This window comes from Passer montanus, unplaced genomic scaffold (assembly GCF_014805655.1).
Source record: "Passer montanus isolate IOZ18808 unplaced genomic scaffold, ASM1480565v1 scaffold3, whole genome shotgun sequence".
Classification (NCBI taxonomy): Eukaryota; Metazoa; Chordata; class Aves; order Passeriformes; family Passeridae; genus Passer; species Passer montanus.
This window is the reverse complement of record NW_024367707.1, coordinates 8,439,785-8,458,975: the sequence shown is the minus strand read 5'-3', so window position 1 is coordinate 8,458,975 and position 19,191 is coordinate 8,439,785. Positions and strand designations below refer to the sequence as shown.

The 19,191-nt window shown below is 44.1% G+C and overlaps 1 protein-coding gene across 2 annotated transcripts in view; it reads right to left on the bottom strand.

Annotated features, from left to right (window-relative positions):
- GPM6B (glycoprotein M6B) overlaps positions 1-16,956 on the bottom strand; it is a 107,667-nt gene extending 90,711 nt beyond the window's left edge. For both annotated transcript variants that reach the window (XM_039714255.1, XM_039714258.1), the window contains exon 1: positions 16,752-16,956. In XM_039714255.1, the coding sequence (XP_039570189.1) occupies positions 16,752-16,755 (4 nt within the window). In that variant the 5' untranslated portion in view covers positions 16,756-16,956. The remainder of the gene's footprint in view (positions 1-16,751) is intronic.
- Positions 16,957-19,191: the final 2,235 nt, after the last annotated feature.

The following is a 19,191-nucleotide window of genomic DNA, read 5'->3' as shown; positions in this document are numbered from 1 at the left end:
CTTTTATTTTTTAAGCTCTTCACCCAAAACAAAGCAAAAGTAAGTTAACTCTCCTGTTATTTGCAGCAGTAAAGCAACAGCAGCCTACAGCTTCCTCATGAAGGAAAGCACAGGGCAGGCTGTGATCTCTCTTGTCTCTGGTGACTGGTGACAGCACCCAAGGGAACAGCATGAAGTTGTGTCAGGGGAAGTTTAGAGGATATTAGGAAAAGGTTTTCCACCCAGAGGGTGGTTGGGCACTGGAACAGGCTCCCCAGGGAAGTGGTCACAGCACTGAACCTGACAGAGTTCAAGGAGTGACTGGACAACACTGTCACACACAGGGTGTGACTCTTGGGGCTGTCCTGTGAAGGGCCAGGAGCTGGATTTCAATCATTCTTGAGTCCCTTCAAAGCAAATCCTCATATTTCTTCTCATGGAAGAGTGAATTACTTCAGAACTTTAAAAAAGAAAAATACCAGTTTTTGCTCTTATGTTCCTCTGCAGCAACCACCAGTAAGTACCCAGTAAATTGTGATTCTTAGCTGAAAATACAGCACAGACTCAGCCTGCTTTGGGTGATTAATTTAATAAACTCCCATTAATTGGAAGAAGTTCAGCTGAACTTAAAAACTTAAAATCAAAGATGCTTGCACTATATGTTCACTGAGGCTTTTTAACTGCCATGAACTTTAAAAAAGTTAAACTGGCCTCCATGGAGCCTTTTGTCAAAAAATGCCTGCACCAAAGCAAATGGAAACTTATCAGGATAGCCCAATTAACACACAGTCTGTGGTGGAGAATACATAAACCCTCTAGACAAGAGAGGCCAAAGCCTCTGTCATTCCTACCATCACATTAATTACATTTACTGGAGACTGAACAGGTGGCAGCAGAGATATTTGACAAAACGATTCCTTAGTGTGAAGCAGCCTAACACCTAAGGAAGCTGAACAGGGCGAAAAGAAATCTATGCAATTATTTCACAGCGCTGCAAATTAATTGCACTTCCAATTTTCATGACACAGTTTTATTGGAATTTTGCAATTGTTGTAAAAATGCAGCACAGAGTCTGAAAGGAAATTCTCCTTTTCCTTCTAAAGTGGGGTTTGAGGACTGCACAGGGATTTTCATCTTCAGCTGCGAGTCCCAGACCTCCAAAGCCACAGTGGTGAAAAGATGCTCTAACAGTAGCTATAGCAGCTTCTCCTCCCTCACTGGGGTACCTCCCTAACTAGTTTAGTAAAGGACAGATGTTGTGCATGACCCAATTGAACACCCTTTTTTTTTTTTTGTTATGGCTTTGGGGAAGGAAGAGAATGTTGCACGCAAAATTCAGCGTTGATTAAAAAGCACTAACATTTGGCTGAGCAAACCCCAATTTAGCCCCCTGGGCCTGTCTGACCCACTAACCACTGCTTCCTAACTGCTCTGTTATGGCAAAGTTCGCCTGAAAAATGCAGAGCTTGCAGAGCAAAAGAATATGACCCTTACATCAGTCTTGAAACACTTCCTTAATGGCATACTATGAAAATCCCCATTCCCACACTCTGAAATTTATTGGTATTAAACTACACATTTGTAACAAAGATGTAACAACTGATGGAGCCTCTTTAATGACTGAACAGGGAATGCACTGGAGTATCAGACAAACACATAACATCACTCAAATAAAGAAAATAAATAGCAATATCTTGTCTGACTAGGTGGAAGAGATGGGGGAAGAAATTGGAGCCTCTTTAATGACTGAACAGGGAATGCACTGGAGTATCAGACAAACACAACATCACTGAAATAAAGAAAACAAATAGCAAGATCTTGTCTGACTAGGTGGAAGAGATGGAGGAAGAAACCCACTACAGAGTATTTTCAGAATTCAAAATGTACTGTCCCTGTAGTATACCACAGTACTTCTCCTCCAGACAGCAAACAGGTACCACCTACCAAAAGAAGAGATTCCTGTTTTGTTTCCACAATTTCCTTTCACATATGCTTCCTTAAAACATAGGTCTCTCACAGGCTCTGGAGGCTCAGTGTTTGCCTAGGCTTTGTGCTTTCCTATAGATCTGCAACAGTAATCCCTGCACAAAAGAGAAGAGCATAAAAAACCAGGGGCAGGTAGAGTGGAACACATTGAGCCTTTTTTTTCCCCAAAAAACAGCCATGGTACTAGAGTTTCATAAGAAGAAACATACTAGCTACACTTGAACTGCCTCTTGCAATACCATCAGCAAGTTTATCAAGATCTGGTGCTCAGCTCAAGTCCTAGTTCTAAAGCATACATGAAAGCCTTCATCTTCTACTCCCACATACAAAAAAAAAAAAAATTAAAAAAATCCCATTCATCACCATGGAAGAAGGAAAATTTGAAGTAAGTACCAGCCACTAAATGCTCAGAAAACAAACAGCAAACAAAAGCCTCCAAAATAATAGCAAGTCTTGTGATTTTTTTTTTCAGCATTCAAGGACTACAACAGACAATGGCTGGATAGGAGCAGGAACCAAGAGCAAAGATTTTGCAGTGTTAAAGAACGAGGCATCTGCAGCTCTCTGAAGGACACTGATCCTTGCACAGAGAGCAAGAAATCAAAGAGATGCTCTCTAGAGAACATGAGACACCTTACAGCTAGTGGGGGTAAATCGTATCTTGCAAAAATGTGATTCTTCAAAAAGGGAGAAGGGACTGCCATGTTTAGGTATTATCAGTGGTTAATGATTTTGTAGGAGCACAGAAAATTATGTTTAGCGACCTCTAATTTCTCAAGCTTTCTAAAGATAAATTAGAACTTCAAAGGAAGAATCAGGGAAAACCAGAGCCAAAACCACAGCCTCTCTGAACAACTCACACATTTGCTTTCCTTTCCAATTGTTCCCAAGCTGAAGGAATGTCCAATACAAGCCTTCAAACTATGGATCAATTTCATTTCACTGCAGAGACCATTCTTTCAGAGGGGAAAAAAAGGCAGCGTAACACAATGTGCATATTAAACATTTTTTTCCCAAAAAATATTTCAGTTTTTTGAGAGAAAGACCTTTCTAATTCAAATATCCTGCTTGTTTGGATCAAACAATAATCCTACTGGTTTTTGTTCTTCTGCCAACATCAACTTTTTAAACACTGTAAAAACAAACAAATGGTGAAAAAAGAAGAATATTGACTCTATCACCAGAGATCAGTCATGGAGGACCTTACCACACCACTGTATGGCACATCAGAACAAGGCAGGAGCATCAGGGCATCCAGGCACTATACCAAGGAAGAATTTGGGAAAACACTTCAGCAGCTCCCAATGGCTCCTGTCTGAAAAACGCCTTGGAAAACAAATAGCACAGCTACCATATGAGAAACCTTGAAACTGGCACTCTGTAGCTGTGACCTGATGGAAAGACAACCCGATGCAAAATGCTCCTTTTCAAAAAGGCTTTACTGCATTTTTTTATGAAAACTCCTGTTCATCTATTACGCAGCAAACAAAGAGGGCCTGAAGAGACATTAAAATGGTGTCATCCACATATAAAGAAAAAATAGGCACATCATCCAGCTCATGGGAACAAAAATCACAAGCAAGGGACTTTGAGTCTTCAAACTGATGAAGTCTCTATGGTTTGAAATTAGAACTGTGTTGCACTCTTGCTTTTCTTGAATTTCCCACACACAAATATAAAAGACAATGCCCTTAAAAGCTCAGAGGACTTGAATTTAATGCAGTAAACTCCAAGCAGCCCAATTATGTTAACTATTTTAGACACCCATGAGAAGAGCAGCTTTCAGGTCAGTTATGCACACAAAGTTATCTTTTCACTCCCCATTTTCTACTCCCATAGTGCTGGCTTTCTGGAAATGGGACAGAACGAGACCCTTTCAGTCACCAAGCTCTGTGCCCTGACAGAGTCCCACCAAGGCTGGTGCTTTGTGTTAGCCAAGCCCTGGTCTCCTCCAGAAAGATGAGGGGTCTCATATAAACAGATACTACCTCAGTCACTGAGCTGATGGAATGGCAGGAAATGAACGATGTGCAAGCAAAGGGAAAGATTTAGCAAAGCCAAATACTGCTAGAGTTAATAATCATGCCCTAATTCAAACCAGGCTCCTCTAAAGCAGGTCAGGTTAATTTTAATTACTACGCAGTTTTTTTTTTTCTTGGCATGAGCCAAAGAGGTTCACATCAGAGCCACAGGAACCACTTGGGAGGCAAGAAGCTGCTGCACTTATCCTGGGAGTACCATGACCTGAATCAATTAGTATGCAGTGCTGCACATTTCCTTAAATCATCTCCAGTGCATACATTGCTGCTCTCACATCCAGGGTCACCATAGCTAGGAGGGAAACAAAAGGTGCTGGTGATGCTTGCTGGCAACTGCTGCCCTGCCTTCTCCACATGTCTGCAAGGAACACAGCTGCTGGGGCTGACATTTGGGAAGGTACTTCTTGAGCAAACTCCTACCATACAAATGCAGGTAAGCCCACACACAGCTTCATGAAAAGAGAGTGAAGAGCTGGCGTTCCCAAGCAAAACTGGAAATTAAAAAGTCTGCATGCGTGATGGAGTTAGTGGCAAATTTAAGACTATGTGAACAGAGGTTAAGTTTAGGTTACTACATAACCCTATGTTATGGGTTATGTAGTAACCATACATAGCTTCTGTACAGAAGCTACACTGCCAGATTTCCACACTCTGCAACTTGTGCCATAGCACACACAGGGGCATTGTACCCTCTGATTCAAAGCCACCTACTCCACAGGGCTTGATGTAACCAAAGAGTATGTCAGCAGCCCCCACAAACACAAGGAGGATCCTCTTATGCAATGTTGCTGTTACATCTGAAAAGCGTATTTTCCTTTGTACTTCATTAATAAAACAAACAAATAAAAGAACAAACAAACAAAAGACACCAGGAGCAAAAAGAAAGCTTGTCTTCTTTCACACTAAGCCCAAAAAGGCCATCTGAGGACCCTCCTCAAAAGCCACTGCAGAAAGCATCACAGCTGTCCAAGCCATGACCTACACTTCATCCTGCAGCTACAAAATCTCCTGATCATTCTAGTCTCCCACAGAAGGGACACTGACAACGAGTACTCAGCTAAGAAGTGCTGGAATCCTGATCTCCTCCTCTCAAGCTTCATGTTTTGTATCATTAGCTTCAGTGCTTAAAAGAAACACAGCTGCCTTGGCAGGTCACTCTCAAACAAGAAAGGCAGTTTCTGAGTAAGTGCAAAAGCTCCTTAAAGTCATGATGACCTAAGGGAAGGATTTTAAATTAATGGCCAGTATCTCCTAGCAGGAAGCACTGGCATGGTACATCCAAGTGCTGTGGAAGGCCTGAGATGCAGGCTGCCACCAGGGTGCCCTTCCCAGCTGTCCCCATCAGGACAAAGCAGGGCACACAACAGCTGCCAAGCCTGCTGGCTTCAAGTGTCACAGTTCCATCCGTGTCTGCCACAGAAGAGCACAGGTTACTGCTACAAGTCCACTCATGACGTGGAAGTCACCTGAGTGCACAAAATGTCTATCCTGAATGTCTTTGGGACCACACGCAAAAGGTCAGGATAAAACAAACGTTTGGGATATTGCTGTGATGTCAGTGATTTAGCCTGACACAAGAAAAGTGTCAAAATGGCAAATAAAGGCAAGCTTAACAAGGCCAAATGCAAGGTCCTGCACCTGAGACAGGGCAGTCTCATCATGCATACAAGCCAGGTGATGAATGGACTGAAAGCAGCTTTGCCAAAAATGACCTCAGGTGTTGGTGGAAGAAAAACTGACTGAGACAGCAGTGTGCACTTGCAGCCCACAAAGCCAACTGTTCTCTGGGATGAATCAAAAGCAGCATGGGCCAGCAGGTTGAGGGAGGCAAGTCTGCCCCTCTACTCTGGCAGTGTGATACCCCAGCTGGAGCACTGCAACAGCTCTGGGCTGCAGCATCCTCAAGGCAGGATGGACATCGGCCTTATGGAGCAGGTCCAGAGGAGGTTACAAAGATGATCAGAGGGCTGGAGCATCCTATGAAGCCAGGCTGAGAGAGCGGGGGCTGTTCAGCTTGGAGGAGAGAAGGTCTGGGAAGATCCTGCAGCACCTTCTAGTACCTGAAGGGAGCCTACAGAAAAGATACAGAGGGACCCTTTACCAAGGAGTGCAGTGATGGGACAAGGGGTGATGCTTTAAAATGAAAAAAGGGCAGATTTAGATTAGATACTAGGATGAATCTCTTTACTGAGTGGGTGGTGAGACTCTGCACCAGTTCTCCCAAGAAGTTGTGGATGCTCCATCCCTGGAAGTGTTCAATGCCAGACTGGATGGAGCTGAGGTCTAGTGGAAGATGTCTCTGCCCACTCTCCCAAGAAGTTGTGGATGCTCCATCCCTGGAAGTGTTCAGTGCCAGACTGGATGGAGTTCAGGTCTAGTGGAAGATGTCTCTGCCCATGGCAGAGGAGTTGGAACTGGATAATGATTAAGGCACCTTCCAATCCAAACCATCCTACAATTCCATGATTTTCTCCTATGTTTAAACTTGGATAGGGAGAATAAATCTCTGCACCAAACCATCCTACAATTCCATGAATTTTCTCCTATGTTTAAACTTGGATAGGGAGAATAAATCTCTCTTCATAGAGATCTAAGAACCACATGCAAATGCAAAGCACAAGTGTCGGAGCAATGAAGCATATGTAACAAAAAGCTTGACATATTTTCTGAGTAAGTCAATAGAAAACACTTTATTTACAAGGTACAGGAGCCAACATAAGGGATGTTTCACACATGCAGAAGAAGACAGACTACTGACCATGTGGGAAGTGGGCACAGCAGTCACGCTCACAAACACATATGGAAGGAAAAAGGCATGCTTCCCTCCTACTAATCTTACCAGTCTCTTCCCTAAAAAACAAGAGTTTTAAGGATCAAGTATTTTTAAAAGGATTACAGTAGATGAGAACTTAAGCATAATGGCATTTTCTGAATTGATAAACCTGCCTTATACGATGGCAAAGAGGAAGGAGTGCTTTGGGAACTCACATTTTGGCTGGAGAAGTGCTTTTCCCCTTCTGTGTCATCTTATGAAGTCCACTGTCCTGGTTTAGGAAGGCACTCCCCAGTATAGTACTCCCACTAAAAAGAAAACAACAAGCCACTCCTGTCCTCCCCCACTCTGGTGGGAAACAAAAGGAAGAGATTATGGGTTGAGATAAGAACAAGTTACTAGAAACATCAACGAGATAAGAAAATGAGCAGTACCAGTAACAACACAAATAAAAGAAGTGTATAAAAAGAGGGTGATTTACAGGCAAAAATGGTCACCAAGCCTGGGACAGCGGAAAAACAGTGGCAGACACCCTCCACATGCCACACTTCCCCACCCTGCAAGCCATGCCCATGTTCCTCCCAGGAGCAGGAGCCCCTTACTTCCATCCCTGGCAGTGATGTGGGTAGTATAGAACAGCAACCCCGATGTACACACACGGCTCCAGGCTCTGCCTCCTTACGGCTACTACAAATAAAATACCTCTGCCCTGGCCAAAACCAGGACATCCTCATCAGTCTCTTCTCAGGAGTCCTGCACAGAGCCCCGTTAGCAAGCCAGAAGAACAACTAATGAACAAAGATGCCACACTTCCAAGTAACTGGTAGGGTTTCTTTGGGTTCTTTTCAACAGAAACTCAGGGATTGTTTCCCTTCTCATCCCTCAGTTAAAGCCAACAACTCTGTGGCAAATAAGGAACATTTCTAATTTCCTAACCATTTTGAATATAGCTCTAAGAGGGTAGGTAATCTTCAGAAAGTAGACAGCTATCCTACAGCCATCATACTGACCAATTTTGCAGGTATCTCTACAGCCAAAAAATACCAATCGAAGATCAACTAATCAAACATGAAATTAAGTATTTTTATTAACTGTTTTTTTTAAGGGGGACAAGTAACTAGTGCTGACTGTAACTACCCTGGCATTTTCCTGAACCTTTTTTTTGCATGTTCTTATAGGAACGGAAGACTCAGTGTGCAGTAATTAACGCAGTTATATGTCAGGTTTTAACAGCAGCTGGGGCATTTCCATTAGCCTTGGCAACAACACTTAATATTCCACTCGTACCATGCCTTTTTTGTTACTGTGAAAATAGAAATCTAAGACTCCAACCTCCCTCCAGTAAAGCTCTTAATTTTGCTTTAAGAAAGTGTCTCTTAACATTCTGTTTATTTTAAAGCTGTTGCTTTTAAAGTCTCTCCTGTTTTCTGCCTCTCAGAGAGGTACATCACTTACTTGGAAGCACAGTCACAGCCACAGCTGCGCTCACCTACCATGTGTGAAAAACCAGCAAGCGCTTCTGGATGTCACTTCATGGAGAAAGTCTTCAGTGGAGGATCAAGTGCCAGCAGGAATAAGGGACTCAGGGAACTATCTACCCACACACATCCCTGCCCACAAAACCTAGGGAAGGACAAGGTTTGACCATGATATCCAGCACTTCCTCCCTGCGAGGATAATGGAAAGAACCTAAACCATTCTGGACAGTCTGGAAAGCTGATGGTTATGGGAAAAACATTCAGCAGATTTTATGATGACAGCCACAGGAACATCAAGAAATCCACAAATAAAATTTTACAGGAAAATAGAATCATTTTAATGAAATCTGCAGACTGTTTAAGGATGAAACCAGTTGAGTCTTGACTGGTGCTGCTACCTCATTTGTGTTTTGTTTCAGTTCCACCCACTCCTCAAATACCTACATTCAGTCTGCCACAGCTACTTTAAATTAGCATTTTCAAAAGTTTTTTTATTCCTTCCTTGTTCTTTTTTTTTTTTTTTTTGCTTTTCTGAGGTTTCCACTGAGGAGTAAGAGGAATTTAGTATGTGGTAGATTACAACAATTTCTCAAGCATGGTGTTGCAAGCATATCACTGGCAGATAACATGAAAAATGTCGAAGAATTTCAGGAGAAGGTTAAAGATTAAGTATCTATTGTATGCGTCTCAAAGATAAAGTCTGTGAAGAAAAACAGGTATTTTCAAACTGTTTAAAAATAATTTAAAGGGAAAAACAAAAAATTGCACGCTAAACCCAGCAAAAATTACTTAACTGGATATTTTTTATTGCACATCATTATTTCTTTAAGTCTCCAGACATAATTTGAATTGGGAGATTTTCATCAGACAACTACCAAGCATGAGGAATCACCATTTCAATTTCAGCACAGTATGGGGGAAATGTCTATGAAGTGAAGATATACATTGCATAAGGGAAATAATTACCAACACGGCTACATCAGTCACACACAGCAAAGCCCCCTCTGCACTGCATTCCTCGCATTTGCTTGTGCAAAACTTTGGCTCAATGTAACTGTTATCAGCTTTAGTACCTAATAACTTCCCTGGCTGGAGAGCAGGCAGTTGTACAGATTGGATTCTGTTACACTCCCTTGACATGGCATGACAAATATCTCAGAGATTTCAAGGCTTTTGTACCTGTGCCCGTCACAGAGCACGAGCAGATGTTGCATTAAGTGTTCCTGTTTTTACACCTTGCAAGTCGTGGGTTCTTGACAGATGTGCTGGAGCAGATCCCTGTGCTTGCACCAAAAGAACTCCAAAATACTCCCACTAGACATCTCCATTTCCTCATGACTTCTTTTTTTTTTAATGCACGCCTAAACAGCTCAAGAAAAGCATTTAATTTCCCACAAGGGAAGTTCCATGTGGCAAACTTATTTTCAGCTGCGTGCTTAACAAATACAAAAACTCATTTTACGCTTTTGTTTGGGAAAGTGCCTGACATTTATGTCAACGCAGTTTTGGTAACAAAAGCATAAGTTTAGACACAAGTAGCAATCACTTAAAACCTTCCAAAAGTTATTCCTTAAAAAAAATAAAACAAAGAAAAAGAAAAGCACAAATATAAGATACAGAAAACACAGAGAACAAGAAAATTAAAACTACTTTAGTCAAGAATTTACAAAAAAAGCATTGAAGATCCAGCCAGTGTTCTGCACTAGTTCAGACTTGCATGGTGTTTGTTGGCATAGTGTGTGCCAAGGACTCCATTCCAGAAAATCCTTACAGAAATTCGCAGAACCTTGAACTTAAGAAATTTTAAAAAGAAGTCTTCAGTTGACAAAAACACTGTCTTATGCCATGAAACATTTGTGCCCAATCAGAAAACACTATAAACCCACAGAATTAAAAAAAAAGCATGTGAAATCTCTCTTGAAGTGACAGCTAGGACCCAACAGCAGCCACACGGCCAAGGGGGCTCCCAAAGGGTGTCAGCAGGCAAACAACGCTCACCTGCACCAGCAGCTCCACGGGTACACATTCAGCATCAGCACTGAGAAGCCTCGATCAATTTGTTAGCATGTAAGCTGGCAAAAACACAGACTAAAAGGTAAAGCCAGACATTGGAGAGTGCCAGTCAGCCATGCCTTGCTGGCAGCATGAGGGAGCCAGATTCCTCCCCATTTAGCCATCGGGGCAGGCTCCTCTGCTCCAGCTCAGCAAAACAACCAATAAGCCCAAGTGTATGTTTCCAATATTGAGAAAACTAGCACACTCTTCAGAACATAAACCTCCTCTGGCTGAACTCCCATCATTTACTCGGGGTTTGGATCTCTAGACCAGCTGCATTGTTAACACAAGGTGTCCTTTCTCTCTGTTTATCCACAAACCAGCACCTGGAAGGCAAGCCAGCTGCTTCCTTACTCCTGCAAAACTTTTGCCCTGTTTGCCTTCAGTGCAATCCAGCTCTGATTTATGTATGGTTTACACCAGGGCAATTCTTCTATTTCCACTGGCATTGAAGGAGTGTATTCAAAGACAAGAGCTTTAGGCTGCAAAATGCAACGATTGCTCTATGCACTTAACAGACATAAAAAAACCCAAACAAAATTATGAAGGCTGTATCTTACATTGGATACTTCAAATCAGTTCAAGAATCCAGTCTTGCTCCTGGTTCCCAGCTAGCTTTGAACCATGGTCCTTTTCAACATCTCCCCACAGGAGAAAAATAAATATAAAAAAAAATCCCAAACATTAAAGTACAAACATATTTCTGAAAGACCTTTTCTGTACATATAATTCTAGGCTAAAATTTCCAAGTGTGACATGCACACAACTCAAAGTATAAAACAAATATGCCCAAAAGTGATGCTGAGAAAGGCACTGAGGTTTGTACCTATTGATAGCTCTGTGGCTGGCACATCCTTCTGTTAATGAAACATAAGCTCCATTCACATTTTGAATTGCTGCTCATCAAAGAGCTCCAAAACCAGGGAGAACAAAAGATGTTGAATTCTCACAGTTCTTTGTGTTGCTTGTAAATGTTTCCAAAGCCACAACTCCCCATGCAAGCTTTTGAGCCTAAAACCCAAGAGACAAATAATTATGGAGAGGAAGACTGCCAAAGCACCAAGACAGAGCAGCAATAGAAAGCAACAAACAGCTAAGAATTAAGTGGTACATAGGATGCTACCTATTTGTTACACTGAATGGTGACATCTTCACTGATGCCCACAGTCTTTACAGGGGAGTGGTGACAGGATTTAGACTGGCACAGCTATCCCTGCACCAGAGCTACCTCAAGTCCACACTTGCATGCAGAGTAAGTGCTGCAAAATGATCGGGAGACGTGGATTCCTCTCTGGGTACTGTCAAGCCAAGTTTGCTTCCTTTGGGCCACAGGCTACATTGCACATGACCTGGAAGAAGCCAGCTTATGAGATGGATGTGATGGGCTCTGTTTTGCCCTTTGACCACTGTGGGTACTGACCCAGTAATCCTCCCCACACAGGATTCTGCATCTCTACAGAGAGAAGCTTGCAGGTTCAGCTGGGACCCATCACTTTAATACAACCATCTTTGATGTTCCACATGGAAACTAAACTATCTTTCCTTACATTTGCTCACACCAATGTAAACCCAGAGGCACTTGTACATAAATGGATTTTAAGGAACCAGCCCGAAGAACAGAAAGAATCTTGATTTCTATTAAACCAATGCAGCCACAAATGTGCTTAAGCAAACCCTGGAAAATGACCTCCTGAATGTTTCAGCACATACCCCACCAGACTGGAACCCCAGCGAGATTCAATGTGCTCCATCATTTTCCAAAACATTAACACTGTGGGGCCACAAAGAGCTGGAATTTTCCACAGGTGGGCTCGAGGAAGGCAGCTCCATGGCTCTGTGCAAGCACTCGGCACCTCAGCAGGAATGATGCCAGAGGCTGCACACAGGAGCAGGTGCTGGGCTGCCTGGGAAGGTGCAGGACAGGCACCCATGGGGACCAGCTGTGTGCGTGTCTGAGGAAAGGCAAAGGGAACACACAGCTGGGGTGCCCAAGGGAGAGGTCAAACAGAAGGGAAAGCCATCAGTGGGAAGAGCAGCCACTGCAGGGAGTGAGGTAAGGCGGCAACACACAGCGGTTCCCTCAGCAAATGCTCTACTTCAGGGAAATTTCACTGGATGCAATGCTCTCCCACTTCTGAAAAGACAACAACATATTTCTAACCAAAAACTAGCAGTGGAAATACAATAAGAGGAGTTATTTTGCATCTGCCTTCGACAACTGTGTACCTCAGAAAAAAGAAAATCGCTCATGAAAACGTGCACCACACAGACAACGTGATACCACTGTATGAGGAAAAAAAGACATACCGGGGGGCTTCACTGGGTTTGGTTTCAAGGGTTTTTTTCACCTAATCATGAAATGGACACTGGACTTATTTTTCTAGAGTAAAGAATTTAGCTATTACTAAAAATTGTTCAGATGAGTTGTGGATGCCCAATCCCTGGATGCTCCTTCTGTGGAAGTGTTCAAAATGAGGCTAGGCAGGGCTTTGAGCAAGTGAAAAGATGTCCATGCACATAGCAGAGGGGTTGGATTCATTGATTTTTAAAGGTCAAACCAAAATATTCTATGATTAGAAGACACCTGGAGATTTCAACTGGTTTTAAAAATTCTATAAACACTCTGAAAAAGACAGGCAATCAGGCACTGACAATTCAGACCTCCCAGGGATGCAATTTATCATCCAGTATGTTTTTCTGAAATGTAACAATTCAAGATCTATCAGACACAGAATTAACACACAGGACGGAGGATATCCTGTATTACAGAACCACACACTTAAAAAGAGAGGATGAGGAAGAACCTGTAAATATAGTGAAAACACAGGTTTTTTAAGATACATAACATTTTCTCCTCCACCTCCTTCTCAGACAAGAAGGATTCCAGTAAGAAGGCAAATTAAGTACCTTTTAACAGCACAGGTGCTGTGGAGATAGAGGAAGGGCAGCAGTATAAAATTTTGTATTTCACAGGTTTTATGAGAAGACAAATTGAGTATTAGTTTCTTTTCTTTTAACAAGAATAAGGTTAAATATGTTTAAGAGGGGAATGATTTAAGAAAATATGGACTACACCACATGGCAATTGAAATCCAGCCACCCTTAATGACCAAAGCTAATCAGATTTTACTATTAATGTCAGACACTAAAGATTTCAGCTCCTACTTGAATGAAATGTATATCTGAATAGTGAGAAAAAAGACTGATTCTCTTTCAGGATTTGCCCCCAGCTGTTTATAAGAAGAAAGCCTGGTTTAGGGAATATCTGAACCTACTTCAGACACATTTAGTGTAAAAGTAAGGACCATTTCTCTGGGTGGCAACAGCCCCTAAGCTGGAACTCCTGAAAATGATAATGAAGAAAGTGAAGCTCTGGGATTCAGGGAGGAACTACAGGGACACAGAAGCAAGTTCTGGTGATAGAGCTGGATAGGCTGGAGAAGGTGTGAAGGGCAGGACATGGCCCCATTGTGATACCTCCAGGAATTCCCAGGCCTTTAGACTCCACAAGGGAGCAGTTCCTGCACAGGGACTTCAGAAAAATGGGACTAGAACCCACAATAAAGACAGGCAAAATTTCATCCTCTCTTTGCAGACAGTGTTCTCCTCAATATCTCTTTTTAAAAAACCAACCAACCCAAATATATGTACCCACCCTGCTCCAATCACCTTTTTTTTTTCCTTTTAAGTAAAAAGCAACAATTTAGAGAGTACAAAGAAGAAAAAGCGTAAAATTGCGAAGACACACAGTTCCTAAGAAATTACATTGTATCGTGCTTTTTGAACTTTTAGGAACCAAAACTTTTTGCATTTTTTTGTTCATTTTGTTAAATAACAGCCCCGCTCCCCACCTTCTAAGTGAAACACTGTGTTTTAGAGAGTGTGTGCCACGATGCCCATGGGAGGGATTTCTCACAGGAGATGCACAAAGCAATGCACTGGTCATTACTGAGGATCCTCCATCCAGCCAGTGCAAACCCCATGCAGTGCTGGGAATAGGGTGCCCAAGTTTCAGAAGTGCTGAGGGAGCCAAAAGCCCAAAGAACAATAATGGCTGCAGAGGGCTCTCAGCCTCCAAAAAGGAAAATAAAAACCAGCCTGGGTAAGCCAGTCCTACACAAAGGTTTTGTGTGAGCAAGGACAACTCCAACTGTCTTAATGAGAAGCAGTCCAACACATCCCTGCCATCAGGTCAGGAAGCTCAATAACAGCACTGGGGCTCCACACAAGGCCTGGTGAGACAATCACATCAGCCTCAGTCTACCTAGTGCCAAGGCAACGGTTATGCAATGACAGAAACAAAACGTTGTATTCATGGGGGACTGGATCAACAGCTGACAAAGGCTTCTTTTTTGTGACTTCTTTTTGAAGTACTTCATATGAAATTTCTGCTCCAAGTCCCCTCTCCTGACTGACCAAACTGCCATTAACTCAGGCACAGTTGGTCATCCAACAACACTTGTAAGCAAAGAACTCAGCAGACCTTGGAATTCTGTGTTGTCATTATCATCATTATGAGCAAAATGTTCAAGAAAAGTTTTCTTGTCTTTACTCCCCTTTTCCCAACTGCTACATTCAGGACAACACATTCTATATGGACATAAATGATATATTCACACACTGTTGCAGACCCATAGTGTGCAAGACTAACTTTAGTGGTTTTAAGATTTTACAACTGAAATAGATGGGCTTCTCTTTAAGGTGAATCACTCACAAAGATTTAAAACAGCGTTTTGATTCCAAACTGCTAGCAACTTAATTCACTGAAGGAAAACCAATTTCACACACTTAGCAGCAAAGACATTTAAGAACAATTTTACATGGAAATCAATACTTTTCCCTTAATAAGGCAGTAAAAACATTCCTTTGTTTCTATCCCTCTTCCCTCCCCATTCCAAGATTTACTGGACATCAACCCATGCCAGTAAAAGTGTAAGTTAGGGGGAAGACAGTAAGTTATAAACAAGAGGAGAGGCTGCCCACTTTGCAGTTTCATTTAATATCAAAAATTCACACAGGAAAAGAATAGTCTAAAAAATGAGTATCAGACTGTGGATATAAAAAATAACCTTATTCTGATGCTGCTAACCAACAGCTGGTTGGTTGGTTTGTTTCAACCACAAGAACTGCTGAGGCTACAGGAATCAGTACTTTACTGTGCACTAAAAGGGGTGTAGAAAACTTCTAAAAAGCTTAGTAAAAAGACATTAATACTAGAAGAGTCTGATCCTCACTAAGCTAGGGAACAAACCAGTTAATAAGCATTTAGAAATTAGGGAATTAGGTGATGCGAATTAATTTAACAAAGTAGCAACCATAGGAATTCCATCAGCTTCCTTTAGCTTTGGCTGAGTAATTAATTTTTTTTTTCTTCTTAATTAAACCAGAGACAGTGCCAGCATCAGTATGTGCATATTAACACTCGGGCACGCACTGATAGCTCTGCTTTAGCAGTTGCAACCTCCAAGCATTAATATGCCAGTGGCAAACCAGACCAAAGATAGAAAAAATACAGCTGTATCTTTTCTTTTCCCAAACCTCCTAACTTTCAGTACTGCTTAATTAATTTGGGTGTATTTATGGTTGAGAGTTCGCTGGAAGCAGCCCATACACTAAAAGTCCCATGCTGGAAGGATGGGAATGCTGAAGATGAGCACTGATTGCCGACAGACCCATGTGCGTACGGATCTTTCCCTCCCTAGGGCCCCACTTGTGCTCCCGTTAACACACTCACGCAAGCGCTGCCCTCCCCGTGAGCTCGGGAACAGAAGTCGCCACTTTCCACCCCCCGCTGCCGAGGGAACAGCGCACCACATTATCCCAAGGGCCCGCGGGATTCCCTAGCGCTCACACCTAAACGCATCGCGCCCGGCACACGGAGTACTCAGCACTGCCCACTCCACCCTCCTGCCTGTGTCCCGAGGCTATTCCCCCTCTCCCGACCAAAGTTCCCAGCCCGGCAGAAGCTCACCCGCGCCCCTGGGGTCTGGCGGAGGGGCTGCGCCCCCGCTCCGCCGTATGCCGCGGGAAGCCGGGCGAGACCGAGCCGGGCGCCGGCACCGAGACCGGCGGAGAGCCCAGGGCACGCTCCGGCCCCACGGCCGCCCCTGTCCCCCCGAGTGCGCCTCTTCCTCGGCGTCTGAGGGATGGACCGCGGGATGGAGAAGCTCCGGGCCGGCTGCCTACAACCGCCTGCGAAACTACAGATCCCGCATTCTGCATTATTATCATCATCGTCCACATCAATGATTTACTTCCAGAGGAAGGGAACGCTTTGCAGCTGGCGAGCAAGGTCCCGTTGTCCCGCCGGACGCCCGTCCCCGCTCCCGCTCGCTGCGCGGAGTTTCTGCGGCAGCGGCGCCGAGCGAGGCGGGCGGAGGGGCGGCCGCTCCCGCTCCCCGCGCCGCCGGGGCGGGCTGTGCCGCAGCCGCGCTCGCTTACCCATGGCTGGTTCGCGTGGTCCGGGCGGTGCGGGGGGCGCAGGGCAGGGGCTCGCTGTGCTGTGCCGGGCTGTGCTGTGCCGGGCTATGCCGGGCCGGGCTGGGCTCTGCTCTGCTGTGCTGGGCTGTGCTGTGCCGGGTGAGCGGGCTGGCGGAGAGCAGCGGCCGCAGCTCTCGCAGTGGCGGGCTCGCCTGCGGCGGGAGCGAGGGGCGGGAGGGGCGGGGCGGCCCCGNGGCCCGGCCCGGCCCGGCCGCGCGGGGCAGGCGGCACAGCGCCCCCTCTCGGCCGCCGCCGCCCGGGGGCTCGCCCTCGGTTCCGCCGCTGTCCCCGTCCTGCTCCCGCCCGACAGACATCCTCCGTCCTTCTCCAGCCCGGCAGACATCCCCCGTCCTGCTCCCGCCTGACATCGCCCGTCCTCGGGGGCTGCCAGGGACGAGCCGCCGCGGGCAGGCAGGACCCCTCACCCTCTCACCTTGGGAACCTGAGCTGCGGGCACCCTTGACCTTCAGAGGCACCTGCCCCCTAATGTTTCTCTGTGACAATCAATGGCAAGGGCACTGCGTGCTCAAACACATCATTTCATTCATTACTGTCTGTACCCGTGCTCAGCAATGTGATTCTTATCTTCACAGCCCCTTCCGAAGCGCCTCATGCCGCTTCCCAGCGTCACGCAGCACTGCGGGAGCTGCCGCCTCAGCGGCGTTCCAGCCACACAGCCGGGCGCGACCGTGCTCGCAGGGGCTCTGTCACTCTTCAGGCACTGCGAGGAATGTGGCTTGGCTTTGGGAAAATTCGGTGAACGGGACCCTGGAAGTAACAGACTTAGTTCGGGGGCATATGGGTGGCTTCTCCCTTAGGACGTTACCAGCAGCCCCTTTCGCATACCGAGATGTTGGAGGTAAATATAACAGTGTCACACAGGAGTGATCCTTCACAGACGCTGAAGACAGGTATGGAACAGAGTGGCAAAGTCAGCTTTTTCAGTTTAGTTGCTTTCCTGATTTGGAGTTTTACCATTAGAGAAATTTGATTGCTTCAGTTGCAAAGGCCCATGCTTTAGACCGAATAAGTGCATCTACAGTGACTAGTATCAATCAGATTGTGCTGATTTACATTAACTGGGTATTTGGCATGCATTTCCTTTGTCATTGCCACAATAATAATACACTAATCTTCTGTTATTTATGTGTAGTGTAAGGATATACTTCATTTCCTCCTATGATCATCAATCTATTCAATTATGTAACAATATTTTTCACCTCAAATTGAGATTGATTGCTTAAGAACATATTAATAACGTTCAAAAGCAAAAGAGTGACAGAAGTGTGAACACTAATTTTTGGGGAAATTAGTTCATACTTTGGAAATTCAGGCCCCTGCTCCCAAAATGGCAAGAGCACTCATTATTAAAGTTGCAAGTTAATGTGTGGTTTCTTGTCCATTAACAAAAAAATCACAGTCTCCTGGGCCAAAATGATCTGAGGCTTTTGCATTGATTAATGAATATATATGTTTTTCCAGTAAGGTCTGTGGGCTCAACACCATGCAAGCACCATGGGACCAAGGAGTAAATGCCTCTCCTCTAACAGGAAATAAGTGGATTGATGGAGTAAGCCATTTTATAAAGATAGAAAAAAAATAAATAGCTAAGCTGATCACTAGCAGGCTGCTTCCAGACCCCACTGGGAATTAAAGTAGATGGGCTATACACCTTTAAAAAATCAGATTAATTATGGAAATAGCACATGACCCTTAACTAGAGTGGTACTAAATATCATTGAAATATGGCAGGAACAAGAGGCAAATGGTAAGAGCATTCCACTGTGTGCAGCACTATGTGAAGCTAGTGAAGGTGTAAGTTAGTTTCCTTTTTAAAAATCAAAATAGGTTAAAATTTATATTCTTTGAAGTTGGTACAGCATACTACTTGATTTATAATAGAATCAGCTGAAAAATGCCCCTATTTGCACTTATGGGTAACTCTACATCACTCCATAGTAATCCATAGGATGAGTTCTTCAAGGGAAGTTGGTCAGTGCTGTCCAGACTGGGTTTACACACTAGCACTGAAGTATGAGGCAGATATTGCTAAGGGAGTGCAGAAGAAGTCCATATCAACACATTTGCAGTGAGAGGAGGGATTCACTTTCTGCCATTCTCAGAAATGTTGGTCATTTTTCTCTCCAAAAGGTAAAGCAAAGAACAGCTGTCCAAATATTGGTTATGGCTCCAGGCAGTGGGGATTTCCACTCACAGAGGTACCAAGTCTCTGATAAGTGAAGAGAGAAGTTGACAAAAGTTTTGGTTTCTTAAGCAAAACTACACTGCAATATTCAATTGAGGTCAAGGAGACAGGAATACTTGAAATTTCTGCTCTGAATAGAAACTAATGGATTTCATTTCAGAACCAAGATGTCTGGAGAAACAGATATTTCCCTTT